At 46.1% G+C, this 22,149-nt stretch overlaps 1 protein-coding gene across 2 annotated transcripts in view; it reads right to left on the bottom strand.

Moving 5' to 3' along the window:
- Positions 1 to 3,505: 3,505 nt before the first annotated feature.
- The window catches only part of igf2bp2a (insulin-like growth factor 2 mRNA binding protein 2a), a 49,476-nt gene continuing 30,832 nt past the window's right edge, over positions 3,506 to 22,149 (bottom strand). Inside the window, exons 5-16 of one of the 2 annotated variants that reach the window (XM_080019452.1) lie at positions 20,715 to 20,778; positions 20,022 to 20,312; positions 19,469 to 19,603; positions 18,139 to 18,261; positions 16,578 to 16,713; positions 15,085 to 15,222; positions 8,990 to 9,058; positions 7,350 to 7,472; positions 6,387 to 6,461; positions 6,066 to 6,197; positions 5,810 to 5,923; positions 3,506 to 5,205 (exon numbers count right to left, since the gene is read on the bottom strand). In XM_080019452.1, coding sequence (XP_079875578.1) covers positions 5,107 to 5,205; positions 5,810 to 5,923; positions 6,066 to 6,197; positions 6,387 to 6,461; positions 7,350 to 7,472; positions 8,990 to 9,058; positions 15,085 to 15,222; positions 16,578 to 16,713; positions 18,139 to 18,261; positions 19,469 to 19,603; positions 20,022 to 20,312; positions 20,715 to 20,778 — 1,499 coding nt within the window. In that variant the 3' untranslated portion in view covers positions 3,506 to 5,106. The remainder of the gene's footprint in view (positions 5,206 to 5,809; positions 5,924 to 6,065; positions 6,198 to 6,386; positions 6,462 to 7,349; positions 7,473 to 8,989; positions 9,059 to 15,084; positions 15,223 to 16,577; positions 16,714 to 18,138; positions 18,262 to 19,468; positions 19,604 to 20,021; positions 20,313 to 20,714; positions 20,779 to 22,149) is intronic. The other variant, XM_080019453.1, reaches the window with a different exon arrangement.

Below are 22,149 nucleotides of genomic sequence, written 5' to 3'. Positions count from 1 at the left end.
ATACGAGAAAAGCACACGACTGAAAAACCAAGAGGACTCAATCTTATTTTTTTTATTTTTTATTTTTTAAATACTCTTTATTGCTCAGATCCAGGTTGCTCAGCGAAACAGTGCACTCACAACTTAAAGGAAAAAAAAAAAACAGCGTGACAGTGACGCGAAACACATTGATCCGTTGAGACGCTTTGTTGATGGATCCTTGCTCTGCCCAACACAAAATCACCAATGACTTCAAGGCATTTCAGACCCGAGGGCTCATGGGAAATGTGGCACCCTGGGGTCGTCACCCACCATGGGAAGGAGTAGAGACTCCCAGGGGTGGGATACATTTTAGAAAGTAATCAACCAAAGCCTCGGACGACTTCTGAGAGTTGTCTGATAAAAGCGGGAGCACTTTTCGTATTGGAATTGGGCGCTGTGGTTCCACATCGGAGCACAGAACGCGGCTACTGTGTCGCTTCACAGCGGATCCGCGCCAACATTTCTAATCAACGTGTGTTTAATGCCCTCTTTTCTGTTTGTTTCCTACACCAGACATGCGTACTTTATGAGCTTCTTCTAGACCTGGCAACCTTGATAATAATCTCAACAATCGGCTTCAGCTACGTCTCTATCACTCGTTGATTATTTGCCGTCACTGCTTTCCACATCCGCCTTCCCCACAACTTAACTATTAGTGTTGGTGATCTGAAGGGAATGACTACAAAAGCAACATTTTCCAAACTACTTCCCCGAACTACAGTATAGTTAATCATTGTAGATTATGAGAGAAATAAATCGACAGGAAATAAAAAAAACTTAAAAAAAAAAAACAACTAACTAACCAACCAACCACTATGGAACATGACAAACCAGTGCTGTGTTTTCCTAGTGACGTACATCATGGTTTTAATTTGTAATTAGGGTATTATTTCATGTATAGCACACCTTACAAAACATAGAAACACCAATATTCCCTTAAGAGATACCATCGTTATCACGTTCCAAACTAAAACGCCGCTCGTGGTGGACATTTTCGTCGGTAGGACTTCCTCCGCAACCGTCCGGGCCGCCTCGCTGCGACCAAAGGAGACAGGGTGGAACCGCCGCCGGACGGCACCCCGACCCTGAACGAGCCGGAGGCTTGAGGAGGCACGCAGCCCGTCCTCGGGCACGTGTTGTTATTTTGTTTTTTGTTTTTTTTTTGCGCGGGATCGACCGGAACCCCCTCGCGGTGTGTGAACACCCCCTCCCCGGTTGCGGTTCTCTCAGAGCCGCCGCGTCGGAAGCCACTGTGGTGACGTTAAAGAAGTCGCGCCCGAAGGTTAAACGGGGGCGGCCGTGCTGCGTTGGCACCCCGTCGGGGTCTGGAGGTTGTGGGGGAGGCCTCGCGTTGCTTAAATGGTGTGTGTGTGTGTGTGTGTGTGTGTGTGGGACTGGTCGACCAAAAGGTATGCTTTCGGTGCAAAACTTTCCTCCCGAAAAGCTGATGCTTTAGAGTTAAAAAAAAAACAAAAAAAAAAAAAACCACATCATAGACGAAAACACTAACTTTTCACTATTGTTCATTTATTTCAATCTTTTCTCCCTACATTGTTTTTTTGTTTGTTATTTTTGTAACTAAAGTCAGCCTTGGATTCTGAGAGGTAATTTTCCAAAAAAAATAAAAAATAAAAAATGTACAGCACAACAGAAAACAAAAACGGCGGACGGGCGAGGAAGCCACTTAGAGGTCGAGGTTCTGGGACGAAGCCGGTTCTCTAAATGTCCGCCGCCGTCCGCTCCCACCACGCAGGTGCAGATCGGTAAGTGTTAGGTAATAGAGAGACAGGAAAACAATGCATTTTTACGTGACTCCTTTTTTTTTTTGTTTTGTTTTTGTTTTTTTTTGTACATGTTTACAGATATACAGTTATCTCGTCGTACACGGACATTTTTTTAACGACTAGGGTTCTTTCTAAGTCCTACACAGAAGACGAGGGTATCGCACCATGTTCGAGAGTCCTGTCGGTGTATTTTTGCAGCTTCTTGTTTGTTTGTTTGTTTGTTGGTTTTTTGTTTGTTTTTTTCCTCAAATCAACCCCCGAGTGCGTTATAAAAAAGAACAGAGCTGGTTTGGATCGAAATCGGGTGTTTACAAAATTCCATTTTTTTTTCTTTAAACAAGTGAATAAAACTTTTCCTTTTTTGTCGTTGTTGTTTAACACTGAAATAAACCTGGATGCACAATTGGGATAAACTGGAGGTACAGTTGGTTTTTTTTTTTTTTTTTCTCCTTTCATTCAGTCCAATCGTGGGATTTATTCTTCTTTTCTTTCTTTTGATGATGAAATCAGTACACAACATCCACATTCATAACCACTTCGGGCAGGGACGTACCCCTTAAATCCTGTTCTTTATTCCTTCTTTTTTAATGTTTGTCATCGTTTTTTTTTATCGGATTTGACGTAGAAAGCCTAATGCGTGTGTCGATAAGAGGCTGTAGCGGTGTCCGGTCGAATACAGTCCAACAGACTCCTCTACAGTCTACCGACGCGTTCAGTCTTTTCGCTCGCTGGCTGGACCTGAAGAGTTTTAAAGGTTGCTGTAAAATCTTTTCTCTTGTGGTTAAAAGGCATACAAAATGTTGAAAAAGGGGGAAATGAAAGATTGGACTGAGGTACCCTGAAGCCTGAGGTAGATCACAATACTGACATGCGCACTGTTCACATCCTGACCAAAGTTATGCGGTGGTTCACTTATCGTTCGCCTCTTTTTTTTTTTTCAGGTTTTATTACATTATTCATAGTCTAGGTTGTTTTTTTTTTGTTTTGTTTTTTTCAAGAAATAAAACACTTCCCTTCAAAGTAATATGGCAGTGTCCCACTGAGGAAAAAAAAAGAAAAGGACTTTTGTTTTTTTCTTTTGTTTTTTATCAATAGCTCTCATCACAAAATAGGAAAAAATAGATTCATAAATATTACTCTCTCTTTTTATATATATATACACACACATGCACGCACGCACTCACACACATACACGCTCGGAGGAAGCTGTGCGTTGTTGGCAATAACCTTGCGTCTGGAAGATGAAGCTGATGGGTGATGTCCGAATATAGGTGACAAAAATAAGGCAACAAGCTTCCATGCTCTCCAAAAAGTAAAGCACAAAGGGGTTTTCAGAGCCGGCCAGCTCTCTAGAAAGCACTGGGTCAGAGTGAGAGAGAGAGAGAGAGAGAGCGAGAGCGAGAGGGAGAGGGAGAGAGAACAATCTCTTGTGTCTGTGCCACTGACCTGTCCCGCTGGACGCAGCAGGGGTGGTGTTTCTAAAAAGGCCGCACATCGTACATTCACAGCTGTCACGCCGTTTGTTTTTTTTCTGTTTTTTGAGAAAGCTCCCTGACGAGAGGGAGGGTTAAAGCCAAACGCACGTCTGCACCTCGTGTGTTTTCCCCCCAAATCACGGGTCCCTGTTCCTCCTCCTCCTCCTCCTCCTCCTCCTCCTCCTCCTCACTGTCACTCCACAACACTGCACCGCCCTCCCCCCAAAAAAATCCCGACATAACCGCACAAAAAAAAAAAAAAAAGTTTTTAAGGAACCCTCGACCCCCGGCCCATCTCACCCCGGGTCCCCGGCTTCACCCTTTGTGCGGCGGCCCCTCCTGACTCTCTCATAAGGCTGACCGTGTGGTGGTGCACATTCCAAAACGACTGGGTTTTCTCCGAAACGAGCGGAGGGAGCACCGATTTTTTTTTTTTTTTTTTTAAGACGTCAATTCATTTTTTTGAATTGATTTTATTTTTATTTTTTTTTTTGCGTCCCGATCTTCAAAAGAGAATGTCTGTAGAAACACCTTGAAGTTTTTCTCTCTCTTCCAGGACATCGAGCATGAATGTAGATACGGTCTACTGTACACAGGAGGGGACTGATAAAATACCACTTTACTGGTGAAAAATAACAAAAAAAAAACAAAAAAAAAAACCTCTGAGCTCTGTGGCAAAGCGTGGCAGTCAGTTCCATGGTTTCAAAAGGCTGCAGGTAACAGTTTATTAACGAACACAGTATTTTGTGTTAAAAAACGAGATGCCGGGCGAGCGAGAGAGAGAGAGAGTGAGAGAGAGAGAGAGAAAGAGAGAGAGAGAGAGAGAGAGTGATGAGAAAAGTGATAGCACGATGAAAGTGAAAAGAAAGCAAAATATAAGTGGAGCATCTGATATGAACGGCGAGGAACGTTTCAAAGGGACGTTATCCTTTGCGTTGGCACACACACAGGCTTGTTACAAAGACTCAGAACCGTCCACCTTTTTTTTTTTTTTTTTAAAGGTTTTTTTTGTTTTTTAAAGGTTTTTTTTTTCTCCTTTTGATTTCAGTGGCCTAGAAAACAAGAACTCATCATTTTGTAAGAGGCTGCCGCAGCCGAATCATCTCTGAAAACAAAACAAATACCAAAAAAAAAAAAAAAAAAAAAAGTATGCCCGACCGCCGCGATTTGGACCGCGCATACCCCCGCGGCACAGATCAGTATACGTTTCTACTCCGCATTAATACTGCTAAGGATACTTACTCTTGCAATCTGAATACCCCAAACTTTTCTGAGTGTCTCGTTTTTTCCCCACTCGCTCTCGTCCTAAAACCAAAAAAAAACGTCCCACAATGCGCTCGTGTTAATACAGCTGCTTTATCCATCTGTTAGGCCTATGTTAGTCCAACTAAAGAGATAACGTTATGCAGGGCGACATAGTATTTATTTATTTACTGTAAAGACAACAGATGTCCAATTCTCGACATTCTCACCCTCCTAATTTGTTTTTGTTTTTTTCCTAATTTTTTTTTTTCTTTTTTTTAAACGTATGTTATATCAGCAAGGTTTTCTCCCCTCCTGCCACCACTCGCAGGGCGGGCGGTGCACTCGACGCCCTCAGCCTTTGGCTCGCTCGTTTTCCCCCAATGAAGTTCTTTGGTTTTTTCTTTAAATTTTATTTTTTATTTTTTTTGTTCCCGGTACTGCTGGTCTTGCCCTGCGCGCGCCACCCCCTCGGCCATTTTCCTTTCTTTCTTTCTTTCTTTTTTTTTTTCGATTGGAGGGGTCTCTGTCCGTTTTGGGAGGGCTACATTCATTGGCTGGTGCCCGTGGAGCGGCCACGTCGGTCACTTGGTGTGGTGCGGTGGCACGGGGGCGCCCTGCTGGTGCTTCTGCTCCTGCTGCTTCACCTGCTGGATGATCTCCCGGATCTTCCTCTGGGCGGTCTTTAGAGGGGAGGAGGGGTGGGGGCGGGGTGGGGTTTAGTCAGGCGGCATTTGGTCGCCAATTCAACTTTCCAATTTTTAACGAATACATCTCACAAGAAGGATGGAAATGAGCTCGTTGTGTTGCAAGGTCAAAATTGCAAGGCTGCTACTAATTCCTCTAACTCACGAGTTCCAGCCAGAATAGCAGCAAGTTCCGTGCTGAAAATGAGAACTTTCAATAGCCATGAAAGTTATTATCATTATTTTTTTGATTGGGCTTTTTAACGAGTCACTCGGTAAAAAGACTCGCGGGCTTTCCGACTCTCTGTTCGTTCGGTTCGGTTAAGATACGAGTGAGATAAGACGAAACGTTGTTATTTAACGTGGGGGACGTTCCGGAACGTTCCATTCGGGAAATTCGGTCGGTGCAACCCGCCCACTCTTTCGCCGCAATGACTCCCGGACTCCTGAGTCATTTCAAAGATTTGTTGACCCGCTGACATTCTGTGATGTATTTACTGGTTAACAGGATCGCGTTGTGTGGGTGGGAATATTTCAGTGGGGAAAAAGTGAGCCGCGGCGGGAAAATTACGCGGCACAGACACACATTGATGCGGAATACCTGGCTGGCGAAGAAATGCCCGCTGATTTTCACAAAGACCTCGTCATTTTCGTCCGGAGTTTGGTCCCGTGGTACGATGACCTCTGCGCTGGTGAGGTTTTGCAACTCGTTAACCTGTGGCAAAAACCACAGGGATGGTGACATCAGCTCCGCCCGGAAAATCAAACCATATATATATATAAATATATATAAAAAGAAAAATTTCCAGAGGGGACAAAAACTAATCCTCGCATCGCGTGTTTCGGATTCAACTCACCGTTTTGCCGCCTTTGCCGATGACCCTGCCCGCCGCGGTGGAGGGGACCTTGATGTGAGTCTCCAGCTTGACCTCCTCCTTTGCCGTGAAGAAGTTCTCCTCCTTCAGCTTCCCGAATATCCTGCCCTGGGCCTGGAATATAGAGGAGGGCGTGAAGCAAGGAGAGACTGGGGGAAAAACGGGGACAAACAATAATCAACCTGCATTCCCTCTGAGCGACCTGATGCGGCTGCAAATGGTTAAAACAAAAAAAACGGGCCCGTTCTAAACAATTCCATGGATTGATATGGTGACCACGGCTCCACACTGAAACCCCGGTACCTTGAACTGAGCCTCCGGTGGTCCGGTAATGATGACCATCCTCTCAGTGACATCGGGGTTCTCCGCCGGGGCGATCTGACGTGGAAAGTAGGAAAACGATGATAGAGTGAGCGGAGGGAGGGAGGGATAAGGGAGCGATGAGTGATGAGGGAGGGAGGGATGGGGGAGGCCATTTGGACACACCCCTCACTCCCCACTTTTAACAGGAAGGAGCTGATCACGCCGCTCCCGCTTCTCCAGGAGGCGCACTGGCCGACACTCCGGCTGCGGCGGCTATAAAGCGGTCTTGAGAGGGGCGGGCGCCCAAATCAAAGAGAGGAAATAAGTCGTCGGACGAGCACTCCAGCGTCTGAGGACCGGAGGGTTCGATGCCGGGTGCGCTATCAAAAGCGTTTAAAAGCGCCGGAGGCCGGGGGGCTGAGCGTGTGTCAGGCGTGGAGTTGGATGTAGGACCAGCACTTGAACCTGGGACCGTTTTACACTTTGGTCTGATTTAGACGCATTTTTCCACCAAAATTTTATACGATATCAGATTTAGTCCCTGGGATCCAGAGTAATCATTTGAACTGGTAATCAGGTCTGAATCCAGGCCTCCAACCACATCCAACCAACATTCTTGTTGTTAGAATGTTCCTGATTCCTAAAGGGCTGATTCCTAGATGGTTCGATTTCGCGTGAGATTTTGAAAGCCAGAAGCATATATACTGTATATATATATATATATATATATATATATATATATATATATATATATATATATATATACACATACACAGTATATGTGTACACACACATACACACACACAGATATATACACACACACACTATGTACAGCTGTTCCAAACTCGGTCTTGATGCACCATAGACATCAAATGCCTCAAATTGAACCAGCGTACCTTCTTGTGTGTGAATCGAGATAAACCCTGAGAATGGTTTCCTTTAGCGGAGGATGACGAACCCCACCTTGATAGAGGCTCCGGCGAAGCGGGCAAGTTGCTTGATGTGCTGGCCCTTCTTGCCGATGAGGGCCCCGACTGCCTGAGTTGGAATAAAGAGGTAGACCACCTCCTGTTCTGGAGCCTGCTGCTGAGAAAGGAAGAAAAAAAACCACAACAAAAAAAAAAACAATCACCCTTTCAGTCATTCCACCACCTCTCACAATAATTACATTTTATTTGGAGATTCATTTGTCGTGCCAGAAATAACAATATGATTGGCCTTTTCTGCCACTATAATAACAGTAGTAAAAGCCTTTCATAGCATAATAACACATTAGTAACACACAATACAATCTTGGGAAGAAAAGGCATCAATATTGGAAGATAAAATTTGGGGGGACAGTTCATTTTCCTCAACCCAGCTAAACGAACCAAATTCACATTCTATTTACAACGTTCCTAATGATGGCTAAAGATTTCCATGGAATTTGGATGGAAACATGTGGTTGTTGAATAATAACAACTTTACAAAATGATTGCTATTAGCGCAAATAATTGTTACGTATCACATTAACGTACGTTATGTAATAATTATGACTTTGATGGATTTTAAGTCAACGAAAGTTTTAGGGCAGTTGAACCGAAACTTGCAGGACAGGAAATGGCATCGGGACAAACCCACTGGCTGTGACACCATGTGCCTGGAATGACAGGAAAGCCAATTTGAGGAGCGGCTTTTTTTAAAAATAAGACTTCAGCTTTGGCCAGGTCTGAATGAAATATTTTTTCCATGGCAAACGGTTCAAACAGAAATTCCGTGGCCGAGTATGGTGCCCGGTGTTTTTGTTTTACTCAGCTTGGTAACACACACATACACGCACACACAGACACACAAAGTACACGCCCGCACAGAACAGGGGTGGGGGGCGGCCACTAGAGGGCGCCTCAACCAGCCGGGTCAGGTTGATGTTCATCCTAAACTGAAGTTCTGTGACTTCACTTACTAAACAATTACATATTTTACAAATTTGATATTTTCGCAGTTTGAGCTGCGACTTTTGAACTGGACTTTTTCTGTAGTTTGAGCCAGTCTGCATAGACATAGACCGACACGCACGCACGCGCGCGCACACATACACACACACACACACACACACACTGGGTTTATGATGTGGGTTTTTTTTTTTTTGTTTGTTTTTTTTAACAACCGCTGCATGAAAGAAGTCTAAAAAACACCGGTCCAGAAATGTGTGGTTTACTAGCGGCTCTGCGGTCGCAGCTTGAGGATACCAGACTCCAACGCCTGTCTCCAAACGTTGTTTCTTTCTCTCCCTCTCTCGCTCCCGTCCCGTCCATAACCCGTTGCTCCCTGGTTTACCCGCGCGGTGTTCTCGGGGTTTAAGATGAAGGGGGGCGAACGGTGGGTCTCAGTTCACACGTCAAATAAGGAAGAGAACAAATAAAAACGGAGGAAATGATGACGTGACTCATTTAATAACAAATGACTAACAGACAATCACTTCCGAGGCAGGCGCTCAAACCAGCTCTAACCAAAAAAAAACCTTTGACCCCAAAAAAAGAAAAAACAAGGTGGTGGAGTGCTACAGTATATGGGATAACAAATAATAAATGAGTCTAATATACAGAGGATGTTACAAAACTTACTGAGTGCTGGTGAGGGAGGGCACTTGCTGGAGGAACCCCATATAGGCCACTGAGGTGTGAAGAGTGACTCTGTGAAAGGGAAGCACACACGCACACACACACACACACACACGCACGCACGCACGCACGCGCACGCACACACACGCACACACGCCACATGGTCTTATTAGGGGGATTTTGGGCTATAAACTTGACAGTGAATCACACATCAACTGAAAAGAACGAAAATACATTCTCCTCCTCTGCCTCAGAGCCCTTCGGTTAAGTGTGTGCTAGAGATAAACTGACTCATCTCCCGGACAGCAAGGGGGAATTCTGCTGGTTTCAGAGTGTGTACGACCGGACGGAGGGTAAAACATGAGACTAAATAGAACAACTTTGAAATAAAAAAAAAGAAAAGGGGCGGGGGGTTCCCCTGGTTTATCACTTACACAGAACACAATAGAAGCATTTTTCCAAGGGGAACCTGAACCTTCATCCAGACAGCGAGAGTCTCAAAGTGATGACTTATGGGACGTGTTGGAGGGTCCGTTAAGAACTCCCCTTCAAGATGGCTCCTTAGCCAGCATCAAGGAGCTGCTCGTTTAGATTCTCGATGGTCCTTCGCTGTTTTCCACCTCTCCGCAGTATCCCCCTCTCCATCTCAATAGTCCAGATGTGGTTGAAAGCACCACACACACACACACACACATGTTCTTAGCCTGGAGGTCAATACTGACTCGACGACGCAGGTTTGAAATGGAACGAGCCCCACTGTTCAACTTTGGTTTTCTTTGCATTCAAATCTAGGAAATTGGCTGAACACCATTATTTAAACTGGTTATGGGAGGATTGGAGGTGTTAACAGCCAACAGTGACGTCCAAATACTCCCATGGTAGTCATCTGTGCCCTGGTGAGAGCGCTGAACCCGAAGCTGAACCAGTAGATGTGGCCCTGATGTGACTGCATGGCACAGACCTGTGTCTTTGGGTACGAAATGACATTTTACAAAGAGAAATGTGAGAGCTGAGGGTCAATATCCATTGGTTTTTGAGCCATGAAAAAAAAAGGTAGGTTTGTGTTAAATGCACTGGGGGGGGAGCAACAAATACTAATCTGGGGCTCCCATATGAACATGGCACTCGGTCCGCTCTGTGAAGCACTGAACAATCTGAACGTTTCAGGAGGTTTTACTGGTCTGACGCCATTAGGAACCACCGGGTTGTTCTTCACAGGAACGAGGGGTATGACGGACCGTCACAGAAAACCCCAGACAGTCGAGTTTTGAATACGATTGCTCATATAATCTGCTCAGTTTCATTTCAGCACAATCTGCAGAGTTTCATTTTAACACAAACCAAGAGTGTCATTCCCGTCCTATTTGGAAGGATTTGCCTTTCTGGGTCCAAGGCCAATTACATCATAAATTTTTGTGTTTGACCTGCCAGAACATCTTAAAACAGTTTTCTATTTCATTTTTCAATCTTTATTTTTTTCTCCCTATTTTTATACTTGTCAGTGTTTCCCCTAGAATTTCTTCCAGCCAGAGCCTGGTGATGGCATATTGGCGCCGTCGATTTCGGTCAGATGGTGCAGCAGGCGATCTGCTATTTATATTTGTGTTCAAATTCTTGTTCACGCTGTACATCCAAGCCTTAAAACAAAGGGATCACAAGGAGAGGATGATTTCATAAGCGTAACTAAGTGCATAGAAAAAAAAAAAAAATAAAATAAAATAATAATAAGCTGTGTATCCAATGACCTTCGCAAAACACTAGTACATCGTGAACACAATGTGCATTATTCATTGCTGCACTTTATCTTCCTTGGCTTGGAGAAAAATTTCACCATGGCATCAAGATATGGAAATCTTGCCACAGGAGGCCCATTTATTGAAATCTTCATGCAGGCCCCCAAGTGCTCTCCTTGCAGCCTGTCCCCAAGGTCTGTTTTCACCGATCAAAAGTGACAATTTGTCTTTATTTAGTAAATTCTTAAATTTAAGGATAGATTGCTATCAAAATCAGTCAGGAGTTGTGTGAGTTGTAGCCCGGTGCCCTGTTCATGGTGGAGAAATCACAGCTCGCACTGCCCACAGGAACGGTGAGTACAATGGCAGCAAGCTTGCTCAGGCAGGGATCGAGCTGACCAAGCTCATCATACTGTGATGCCAGCTCCCTCATGACAGCTAACTGAGCCTTGTCCCATACAACGGCGATCTCGCTCCGCAGTAATTTAAAGCGACTCTGACCCCGTTTACACCCGGCATTAACATGCGTCTTTGGTGACACCATCTCACCAATGCCAGCTGTAAACGCACCCGATGCACCCTGAATGCAGTTTGGAGATCAGATCGCTCAGACCACAATCGGAGGTGGCCGTGCCGCACAAGGCCACATTCTTTTAGGAGTGTAATCGCAAATGTGTCCTGGGCCACATTGAAGGACCGCCTACCAGACATGTGACCAAGTCCTTTCTTATCCTAGTCTCAAGCAAGTCCCAAGACATTTTTCCTTTGGCAAGTCAAGTCAAGTCTCAAGTCAAGTCACTTTTTATTCACAAGATACTGCAGTCTTATCTGCAGTATCCAGACTTTATAAAGAAAAAATAAGGTATAAAAGAAGGTATTAGTACCTGTCTAATAATGATAGTATTGGCCAATCTATCTTACCTGTTCAAAAGGTACGACAATTAATTTAATTTGTTTTGAGATTATTGATATTCAGTGAAATAAATGCAATCAAGCAAAAAGCAAATAACTTCATAAAAGCTTATATATTTCATATTTTCCCTCAATCAAAAAAAATATTCCCTCTGAGTCACTTCGTCCTCACTGTGCGCTGTGTGCCCATCACTTTTAAACAGTGAAATACTGACAGCCAGACTACAAGATCAAACTTTATTACATTCCGCCCCTGTCTGCTAGTCTGCCTGTTTGCACAATATCTCAGAAAGTTATGAACAGATTTGCACAAATTGATTTGATTGAATGAAAATTATTGAATTAAATTTTTGGACCGAAAGTGATGACTCTTGGCACGGTCGCGGCTGCTTGACGATCTGATATGATCATATTGTGTGTGTGTAACCAGCAGTACGGTAACAAGTGCTTCTCGCTGAAAAAAAGGTCAGGTAGCGAGGTGCTTGACTGACAGGGTAGTCATCCAATCATGACAACGCCCAGTGTGCGCTCGCATACCAAGACACTGTGAATAATGTGAACATTGACAACGTTGAACTTTTTAATATTTGATATTTTATATTGGGGCCGTGCGATATGAAGATATGTATTGTAAGATGATAGAAAAATCTTATCGTCCTTATATATTTTACCGATGCCACATTTTTAGGTCTGATGCCGATCCCGATTTTGGAGAGTCCGAGCCCACCAATTACTGATGATACTGATGAAAGTGCAACATTTTTAAATCAATTTGAAAAACCAATGTTTTCTTAAAGTTTCTAGATTTGAGAACATTTAACTTTTAACCAAAAAAATAAAAATAAAAATAAACACGCAAAGAACCTTTTGATGGATCAAAAAATGTAAAAGACAATACTAAATAAAATTGTTATTTAATTTTTTCCAGTGTGTTCCAGTGAACACATCATCACGTCCGAAACAAATTAGTTTTCCAATTTTCTGCATGGCTTCCTGCTTGGAGAGCCGTGTCTCAACGCGAGTGTAAACAGCCTAGCCTGACTTCTGCGCTTATTTTGGTGAGTAACTTAAAAGTAGAGTAAAACAGATGAGTGCGGGATAAATAACCAATGTTTTTTTGTTCATTATACTTTAAAAACTGGGAGACATCGGCTGCATAACTGCCGATCCCGATGTGGTCAATAAAGTCAAATAAATACCGATATCGGTCGGCTTTTACAGCGTTTCCATCAATATTTCGCAAACCAGTGGCAGAGCTGCTTTTACGGAAATATGGGACATCATTTGGAGTCACCCTGCTTTACGTTATCTGCACGTGGGAGCGAATGTAAACAAACGTGGAGGAGCGTGACGCTTGGCAGACAAATCACGGCGCAAGCAGCTTCACGCGGGTGGAGAAAAAGGAAACGCCCCTTGTTCACAACTTACAATTTTCTAAACACCAAGTTGTGTTTGACAAGGAGATCTGGCATGATGGCACCGTTCAGGGATGACTACAACATTTGTCCGTCTGCTGCCGAGTCGCGACAACATACGGTGAGGGGGACTACAGAGCCCTCCCAAAAAGTACCTTTTCGTTTGCCGATCGCCTTTTAGTTCCAGGTTTCAGTGAATGAAAGTGAACACAGACAAGTCATTGGTGTCATCGTGTCTCAAGTCGAGTCACGGCTCTTTAACTTACGTGTCCAAGTCGAGTCTCAAGTCATTTATTTTCTGTCCAGTCAAGTCGCGAGTCACCAAAAACAGTGACTCGAGTCGACGCGAGTCCAAGTCACCATGACTCGAGTCCGCATCTCCGCCGCCCACTCAACTGACGTCCTCTGCGTAAGCGGAGGTACGCACTCATCCCCACGGCAGCGGCGTGTTATTAAAGTCTGGGGGGGGAGTCTCCTCGTTACAGAAGTGCAGGATTGATTATTTGCAAGTAGTGTTTTTACACAAAAACTTCCGGTTTCTACTAAATTAAGTACCATAGCAACGGAAAGCAAGCAAGTGCGTGACGCGGCGCGGGCCACGCGTTTTCTTTGCGTCGCTCATTCCATTACGCTGTGATTCGTTTCATACAAGTGGGAAACTAACGGAAACTAAATCACTCTAAAATAAAAACGCTCTGTTTTTATTTGTTTCGGAGCCGAAACGCGCAGCGGACCGGAGGTGACGGCCCCTCTCCGTTACGCGGTGATGGCGACAGTCCCTTGACTCAGTTGTGTTTAAAAAAAGTTTTTTTAAACACAACTTTTTTTAAACACGCCTCGGACTTTAAAAGTCCGAGGCGTGTGTGGCGCACCTCTGTCTCGAGGAGAAAAAAACTCCACTCCGGCTCTCTGAGTTATGTTCACGTTTGTGATTTTCCATACAAGTAAGAAGAGGAACCGAAATTAATCTGTGCAGCCCCGCGCTGTGTACGGTACACACAGCGCCAAAACTTCAGTCTGTTTTTTTTTTTTTTCTGCCTTTGCATTTGGTCTTTGCGACCGGCAATGATGTACGTGTTTTTGCATATTGTTTTTGCGTATTTGCATACAGAGCGGGAAAGTTGGATCCAATCCAATCCAAGTGGTTACTCAAGACGCATGTGGAGACGCATTCGTGTACTTAGAGCTTCCACTTGTGGTCGCATCACCCATGACGCATCTTTAATGCCAGGTGTAAAAGGGCCTCTTATTAGGGATACCGCGGTCACGTGATGTCACCGCGGTATTGAGCTCATTACAGTGATCACCGGCTAATAAAAATAAATATGCCTAGGAAATAAATCCTGAAATAAATAAACGAGGCATTAAATATACAAATAAATGTAAATATAAATATATAAATTACCAATTATACTCGACGGACCGGACGGAGTAGGTGCTGCGCCGGCCGGGATCCCCCTGGAACCTCCCAATTCAGATTCATGGTAATCTTTCATCTTTCATTTCAGCCGCGGGGTTTGGTGAGACCCTCCGAATCTTATGCCAAGTTGCCATTTTCAAGCACGCAAAGCGGGAAAGCCAAACTCCTGCAGCGCACACCGCACGACGGTGCGGGTGCAGGTGCAGTGCCACGGACGCCGGCACACTCGCTCCCTCCACCTCCTCCCTCGGTACCGTTAGTTTTTTATTTTATTTTGAACGTTTTGAAAAGGCCTTTACAAAAAAAAGGTTTTCGTGTTTAAATATCATAAGTGGACTCTAAATTCCAATAAAAAAAAAAAAAAGTTTTTCGGGAGACATTTTTGGTGTAAAAAAAAAATTTTTTGTTTGGTCTTGCGGCTCGCCAGGTCTGTGCAATTACAGGGGAAACACTGCTGGTATTTCTGCATATTTCTTAGCATCTCAGTAAATATTCTTATATTCTGGACTTGTTGCCTTACTGTATCCCCTATCTCATCTTATCTTATCACATCTTAGTTGGCAGTGATTCCCTTTCTACCATCAATGCATAAATGAAGGGTGGAATGAGTGAACTCACTAGAAACGGATTGTATCCTGTGGGTGCCACTGGGGGCACTCCCCCGCGGGGTCCAACAGTGGGAGGCAGCACTGACAGGCCGGAGGAGAAGATGCCCAGAGCGTTGAGGTTCAGGCCCGGGATCAGGTTGGTTTGTTGCTGTCGAGAGGAGCGGAGGGACCGAGGATTCAAACAGAAATTCAGGCAAGACACCAGAGACAAAGTCATCTGAATCAAGCTTCTACTCCACAGGGTCCAAGTTCACAGAAGAACAACGACAGCTCCGGATTTCCATTTTCACACTGACATTGGAACACTCAAGGATGCTTTATCAAATGTGCTCATTTGAGTGTGTTGGTTTTTACAGGTGTAGCCTGTTGCAACGATTAATTGAATAATTGTTGTGAATCATTCTACGTTCAGTTCCCTTTCACCTGTGGACTGCTTCAATGTGCGAGGTGTCGCTCTTTTTTTAATTCCGCTTTTTCCACAATGGCCTTCCCCACCAGGATGAATTAGTGTAATATCCAGACTGTCACGCTAGATGGCCCCACCTGCTCGAAACACAGAGCCACGGGGCCAGGCAGCGAGACCCTTCTCTGACGCTTCCTCCATCCCATGCACTAAAAACGAAAGCTATGTGACACCCATCGCTGCTCGAAATAGAAGAAAACTCAGTGCGGGTTAGGGTTAGGGTTAAATTAGCAGCACACGAAAAGAGTGTTAATATAACCGCGTATGAAACCTGCCGCCTGATATATATATATATATATATATATATATATATATATATGAAATCTCTTCTCAACACTACGGTACTTGAGGGTTGATCCTGACGATGTCAACCACCTTAAATCCTCATCGCTGAATTTGCATAATTCAATCGTCGATCGATGAGCAATGGGCGGGATGAGCAAGATGAGCGCGATCAACGCGATGGGCAAGACGAGCCGCGTCATTGGCGCGACCCTTCCGTCCTCGGCGATCCACCGCCCCGGTGATGTCATCGCGGCGGTGCGAAAGAGGAGCCGGGCGGCGAGCGGCGGAGATCAGATGGACGCCGAGAAGCGCAGTGTGCGACGGACTGAGGCGCGCGCAGCGAGGAACAAGTGACTCAGAGGCTGTCTATTAACAGGCTCCTTTTCACACACACGCAGACACACACACACACACACACACACACACACAAGCACGTAAACAGGCTGTGCCGAAACAGTGGCGAGTCACTGATGAGCCATGCAGCGATCGTTTACAGTCCTCCATTATCTGAGCAGACGACAAGCGGCATTACTAACGCATGAATAGGACGGCAATATTATCCCCAGTGTTCTTACGGCGTTTCATCACTCCTCCCTCTAAGCTCACCTGTCGCTGCTAATGAGTCAGACCGAGCTCATGGCCACGTGCACACACACGCACACACACACACACACACACACACACACACACACACACACACACACACACACACACACACACACACACACACACACACACACACAAACACATCTTACGTTTATAGAAGTGATGTCGTTCTCGTAGGCTTCTCTCAGCTTCCTCATGATTTCCACCTCGGCCTTGCAGCACGCCTCCATGCTGCCCCTCACTGCGATGGTCCGCTCTGGATTGTAAATGGTTAAGTCTTGTAACCTGCGAGGGGGGAAATCACAAGCGCCCACGCACCCACACATGACCATGCCCGCGCGCACACACACACACACACACACACACACACACACACACACACACACACACACACACACACATACGCACACACACAGGAATATGCATAACTGTGACAGAGAAAGGATCATTCAAAATCATCACAATTACAGTCCCTACGCCGGTTTGAACTTTGTTTTTTTTTGTCTTTTTTTTTTTAAGCATGTGGCTGGTACATCGAGACGGACATGCTATGTCAGGATTCAGTGATCTAGATAGCAACGCGAGGGGGAAAAGAGAGGACGTCCTGCCCACTTTGTAAAATCAACAAACAAGCCACTGAGAAAAAATCATGACAAGGGGAAATTTTTTTAGCCCGGCGGCCTTGTTTTAGTTTCGTTAAGTGACTCAACTAGGGCTGAATCTCGACGGATATAACCGCGTACAGTCTCAATTAGGCCGTTTAAAATGGAGTTAGAAGAAAAACAAAAAAAAAAACGGTGTCATAAATGCCTCCTGAAATTTCACGTAAATTTCAACGCACTAATCCTGACAAGTTGGCTGCAGCAGAAACCTTGACTGCCAGTTAGTTACACTAATGTGCACTAAGGCACATTAACTCTCTAACTCTAGCTACTATTATGAGAGGAACTGCGTGACAGGCAAGTCGACCGCAGTACGACCAAAAAAAAAAAGTGTTAAAAAGCCAATGGCTCCATAAACCACTTAACCAGGATGCCACCTAAAAAGACAACACCAGAGCACCGATGAAAATGAACTGATCTATTTCTTTCAGCGGCTATGAAGGGCACTCGAAAAAAGATCTGCCGTCACCAAGACAAAGTGGAGCCATCAATAGCGTATCCCACAAACAGCCCCCGCTGCCCTTCCTACTCCCTCTCCTTATCAAGGCTCATTACACCCTTCCAGCGCAGTGACATTCTAATTCATTAGTCCTAAATGAACGAGGGGTTGGGGGGCACGGTCCGTTAAATGGGGTGCAATCACCGCCCTTCTAATATCATGTTCTGGAATGAAAGCGCTGTAATCAACTCTTCACATTCGGCTTGTAATAGTTGACTAAGTAAAGTGAAACCACATGCTGGGTGGCTAATGAGCAAAGGAGAAAGGGTGTTGCTTGTGCATGTCGAGGACAAAACAAAATCGAGATATGGCTGCAATTTACAGGCATACTTGAGTATGGACAAAGCCCTGGGTTGCTATGGCAGCTGCCGCTGTGGAGTTCTGATTAGAAATATTTTCCATCTGATTATTGCGTTGTACGTTAAAGTTGTCTTCTCCTAAGGTGCTGGACATTGCTTTTATGACTGCATAAAATGAAGAGTGACGTCTGTGTGTGTGTGTATGTGTGTGTGTGTGTGTGTGTGTGTGAGAGAAAGATAAAGCACTAACGAGGAGATGGTAATCTTGGTCCCTGTCTGCTCCTCGATCTTCTTCAGGTTGCGGCCCTCCTTCCCAATGAGCCGACCCACCAGGCTGTTGTGAGCCAGGATTTTCAGGGGTATGCTCTCCGTCCTATACACACAAAGAAACAAGCATTAACATAAACACACACACTCAGGTTGGAGGGGATAATTGGGGAAAAGGATTCGTCACTGATGAGGCATGAGGAATGTTATGGTGGGGTGGGGTGGTGTGGTGTTTTGTGTGTGTGCGTGTGTGTGTGTGTGGTGTGTGTGTGTGTGTGTGTGTGTGTGTGTGTGTGTGTCTGCTTGCATATGTGCATGGTTGTGTGTAAAGGGGTTTCTGCTTTTGTGGTGGTGCTGGAACATTATCTGAAGAAGATGTTATTTATGATTTGTGCTCAGTGAGACAGATGTGGTGTGTGTGTGTGTGTGTATGTGTGTGTGTGTGTGTGTGTGTGTGAGCGCGAGCGCACGCGCGTGCGTGCGTGCGTGTGTGCGTGCGTGTGCGTGTGGAGGGGGGAGATCGGGGAGGGTTGGGATGGGTTGGGCTGGTAAGTGTGTAGGGGGGGTTCTGTGGTGTCCTGTGGTGGAAGTGGCTAAATGACGACGGTGGCCCCGGGGTAATCAGGTCAAGGCGCGATATGAAATGCAAACCTTGTTTATCTGTTGTGGATGAAAAAGGTGGTTTGGGGTGGAGAAGGGTGCAAGTGACGGTCTCTCCCGTGGGCGGGACGCCCAGTGAGTGTATAGCGGGTTCACTGGGCGTAGGGGTAGAGCTGGTTAGACACGGTGCAATTACAGGGTGTGTGCGAGGCCGCCCGAGTGAAAGGTGAGGAGGTGATGATGACTGTCGGCGTGGTCTTGGAAGGGTGGGTTCAGACAAGTGATTGGAAGCCTTAGAAGTGGAGAACCCAAACCCGAGCCTTGGCCCTAACCTAACCCAGGAGGTCAAAGCACCTAGCGCCTCGACGGGGGGACTCTCAAACTGTGAGCCTCAAAGTGTGGTTTTCAGATTCACGGGTATTGGATTTAATTCTTGGACATAGCAGAAGCTCGGAGGGCTTTTATGAGAGTCCCTCTCAAACGCTAAGCCACGGTCACGTGCGCTCTGAAATTGAACATGCCTGTTATGTTTACAGTGCTAGTGGTCCAAGTTAGCCAACAGACACTGAGATTAAAAGGTGCGCCGGTTTAGTTACAGGATAAGATTATATGACTTCCTGTGGACGTCAGGGGGTTAATCTGCCGGCGGGAATGTCCGCTCTTTATGTACATACATACATGTATGTGCGTGTACGCGCGGTGCGGGCACTCACGCCTTGGTCTCGTTGGCCTCCTTCTGCATGATGTCCAGGATCATGCGACAGGCGGAGGAGCAGCCCTCGGGGGTGGAGTGGATGGTGATGGGCTTCTCCACCGCACCGGCATTCTCCTTTCGATGGATGTCCACTCTGCCAAACAGAGAGGGAGAGAGAGAGAGAGAGAGAGAGAGAGAGAGAGAGAGAGAAAGAGCGAGGGGAGGGAGATTAAAAAGGTAGAATTTATTAATAAAGCTCTTTCCACAGAACAAAGTTTATTGTCAGAGAACAATGAAAAAGAAAGGGTTTGACTCGGTGAAAAACACATATGGCATAAGAGGACATTGAAAGTCTATTTTTAACCTTCTCTTCTTTGACTTGGCTTCCTTTTTAAGGACACTAAGAGGCATTGGCGAGGCAAAAAAAAAAAAAAAGCAATTTCCTGGAATGAAATACATGAGTTGTAAACATGTTTTTATTTCATTTCGTCAAAACATAACTAACATACAACCAATCTGGGTCGATCGGGGAAGGGGGACGGGGGACGGGGGCTGCTGAACGGGCCCCTTACTTGGACTGCGTCTGTTTGGTGACGTTCTTGATGGTCAGGCCCTCCTTGCCGATGATGGCCCCCACAAACTGGTTGGGCACCAGCATGCGCAGGGGGAAGTCGTGCTGCCGGTGGCGGGGGCTGCCGAGGCCACTCGAGGGCCCGGGCTGCGAGGCCTCCTGGTCCCGGGGCGACCGGCCCCCGCGACGCATGCGTGGAGCTTGAAAGGCCGGAGCGGCGTCCATGTCCAGAATATATGAAACCCTGAAGGAGTAGTCCTCAAACTGGTGTCCTGTCAGCTTCTCGATAGCTCTGGGGGGACGAGGAAGCGATGGAGGAGGAGGAGGAGGAGGAGAGTTGGAGATAGCAAGGAGGAAGAGGCAGCGAGGGAGTCGGGACGATTGAGGGAAGTGGAAGTTGGAAAAGAAAAACAGTCATATCATAATACCAGTCTAGATGTTGTATATGACAATCGTACCATACAAAGCTGACATTACACAATAAAAAAAAAAATGAATGACTGCAAGTTTACTGCAACGGACTGAACACTACATTTAACTTGGCACCTTATGCGGTGGGGCAAAAGAGTTCAGGAAAGGCTACCGAGGCCGTGATTTAATCCACCTTCCCGTCAGTCAGCTAATTGGCTAACATTTAATCTCTACACACCATGGCAGATGTGGCGGACAAACAAAGTCATGTGTGCCAACTTACAATTTGGCTTCCTCCTTGGTGGCGTACGTAACATTCACCACGGCCGTTTCTGTGTCAGTGTTCACTGTGCGACAAAAACAGAGACAGGCAAAAAGGGAAGGGACGTCTCGGTCACTGGGTTATCTTCCATGTGGACTCAGCGTGTCTTTGTCTGTGCTGTAGGTGAGCGAGGCACATGCGTCCAGGTTCCCGTGGCGACCCAGACAGCCACTTGCCTGTGTGAATGCCGCCACCCCTACACTGGCCGGCCTCCAGGGCCTGCTGCTTCCGCCACAAAGGCACGACTTGCGACAGACAATTGCCTCTCCGCCACTTTCACAATAGCAGATTTAAGCAAGACAGGCAAAACAAAGCAACCGTTTGTAATGAAGTATTTTAACTCAATAGTGCAATAGAAGCCCCGGGACAACCGTAGGTTGCGGCTACGGGGGGAGACTAAGGAAATGCGTTAAAATGTAATGTAATGTTTTCTCATTTTACTGGAAGCCCTTGTGGAGAAAGAAAACAAATAAATACCCTGAAATCAAGCCTATGCAGAGAGCGATAAACCAGGACAAGGTGCTGGGAAATGTCTCCGGCCTCCTATGACCCTGGTAGTCTAGACGGCAAAATCGTCCCAACGGTGACACACAAAGACACATTAGAGTGGAGGAAAAATGAAAATGAAGAACTGAAGGTATTCATCTGAAGGGGGTGAAAAAAAAAAAGACGATTTTCTTGTATCAGGTGACCTCCGAGAGTCGCTTAACACTTCTCTCTGCCCGTGAAAACAGTGTGTGTGTGTGTGTGTGTGTGTGTGTGTGTGTGTGTGTGTGTGTGTGTGTGTGTGTGTGTGTATGGGGGGGGGCGGGAGGTTTTGAAGGGTTAAACCCAGTGAGAGCTTCCAGCTGGCATGGAGAGGGTGAGTGGGCTGAGCCTGGCCCGGTGCCCGGGCTGAGCGCTCGCAGCCAGCTCTGCCCCGCCCTGCATCCACCAGCAGCACAGCACTCCCCATGCCACACAGGAACAGGGGGGACTACTCCAAACCTCCACCCCCCCCACCCCCCCACCCCCCCACCCCCCCCAAAAAAAACCCAGAGATCACAGACACGGAGATACTTCCACGGGAGACGGAAAACAAAACGGACAAAGGAGCCGCTGACACGCTGACAAAGACCGCGGAAGAAGGACTGGAGATCGGCGGGAGGACAAAAGAGGATAACGCGGAGGACACAGACAAGGATGGACAGAGGAGACTGAGGCGACGGAGGAAAGTTCTGGTATCTGATGGAGGATGGTACAGATGGAGGGAGCTGCTTTCTAGCGGAGTCTGGGAAAACTCTGAGCGGAGTAACTTCACTGCTGGGTTTCTCTTTTAGCACCTGTCATGACGACAGTGGGTGGTAGTTGGTCTTGGCTGGCTTGAGGCACAGAGGGACGTTCAGCTCGTCTGTAC

Source organism: Zeus faber (genome assembly GCF_960531495.2).
Source record: "Zeus faber genome assembly, chromosome: 18".
Classification (NCBI taxonomy): Eukaryota; Metazoa; Chordata; class Actinopteri; order Zeiformes; family Zeidae; genus Zeus; species Zeus faber.
Note: the sequence above shows the minus strand (reverse complement) of the source record. Positions and strands in the feature narration are given on the sequence as shown.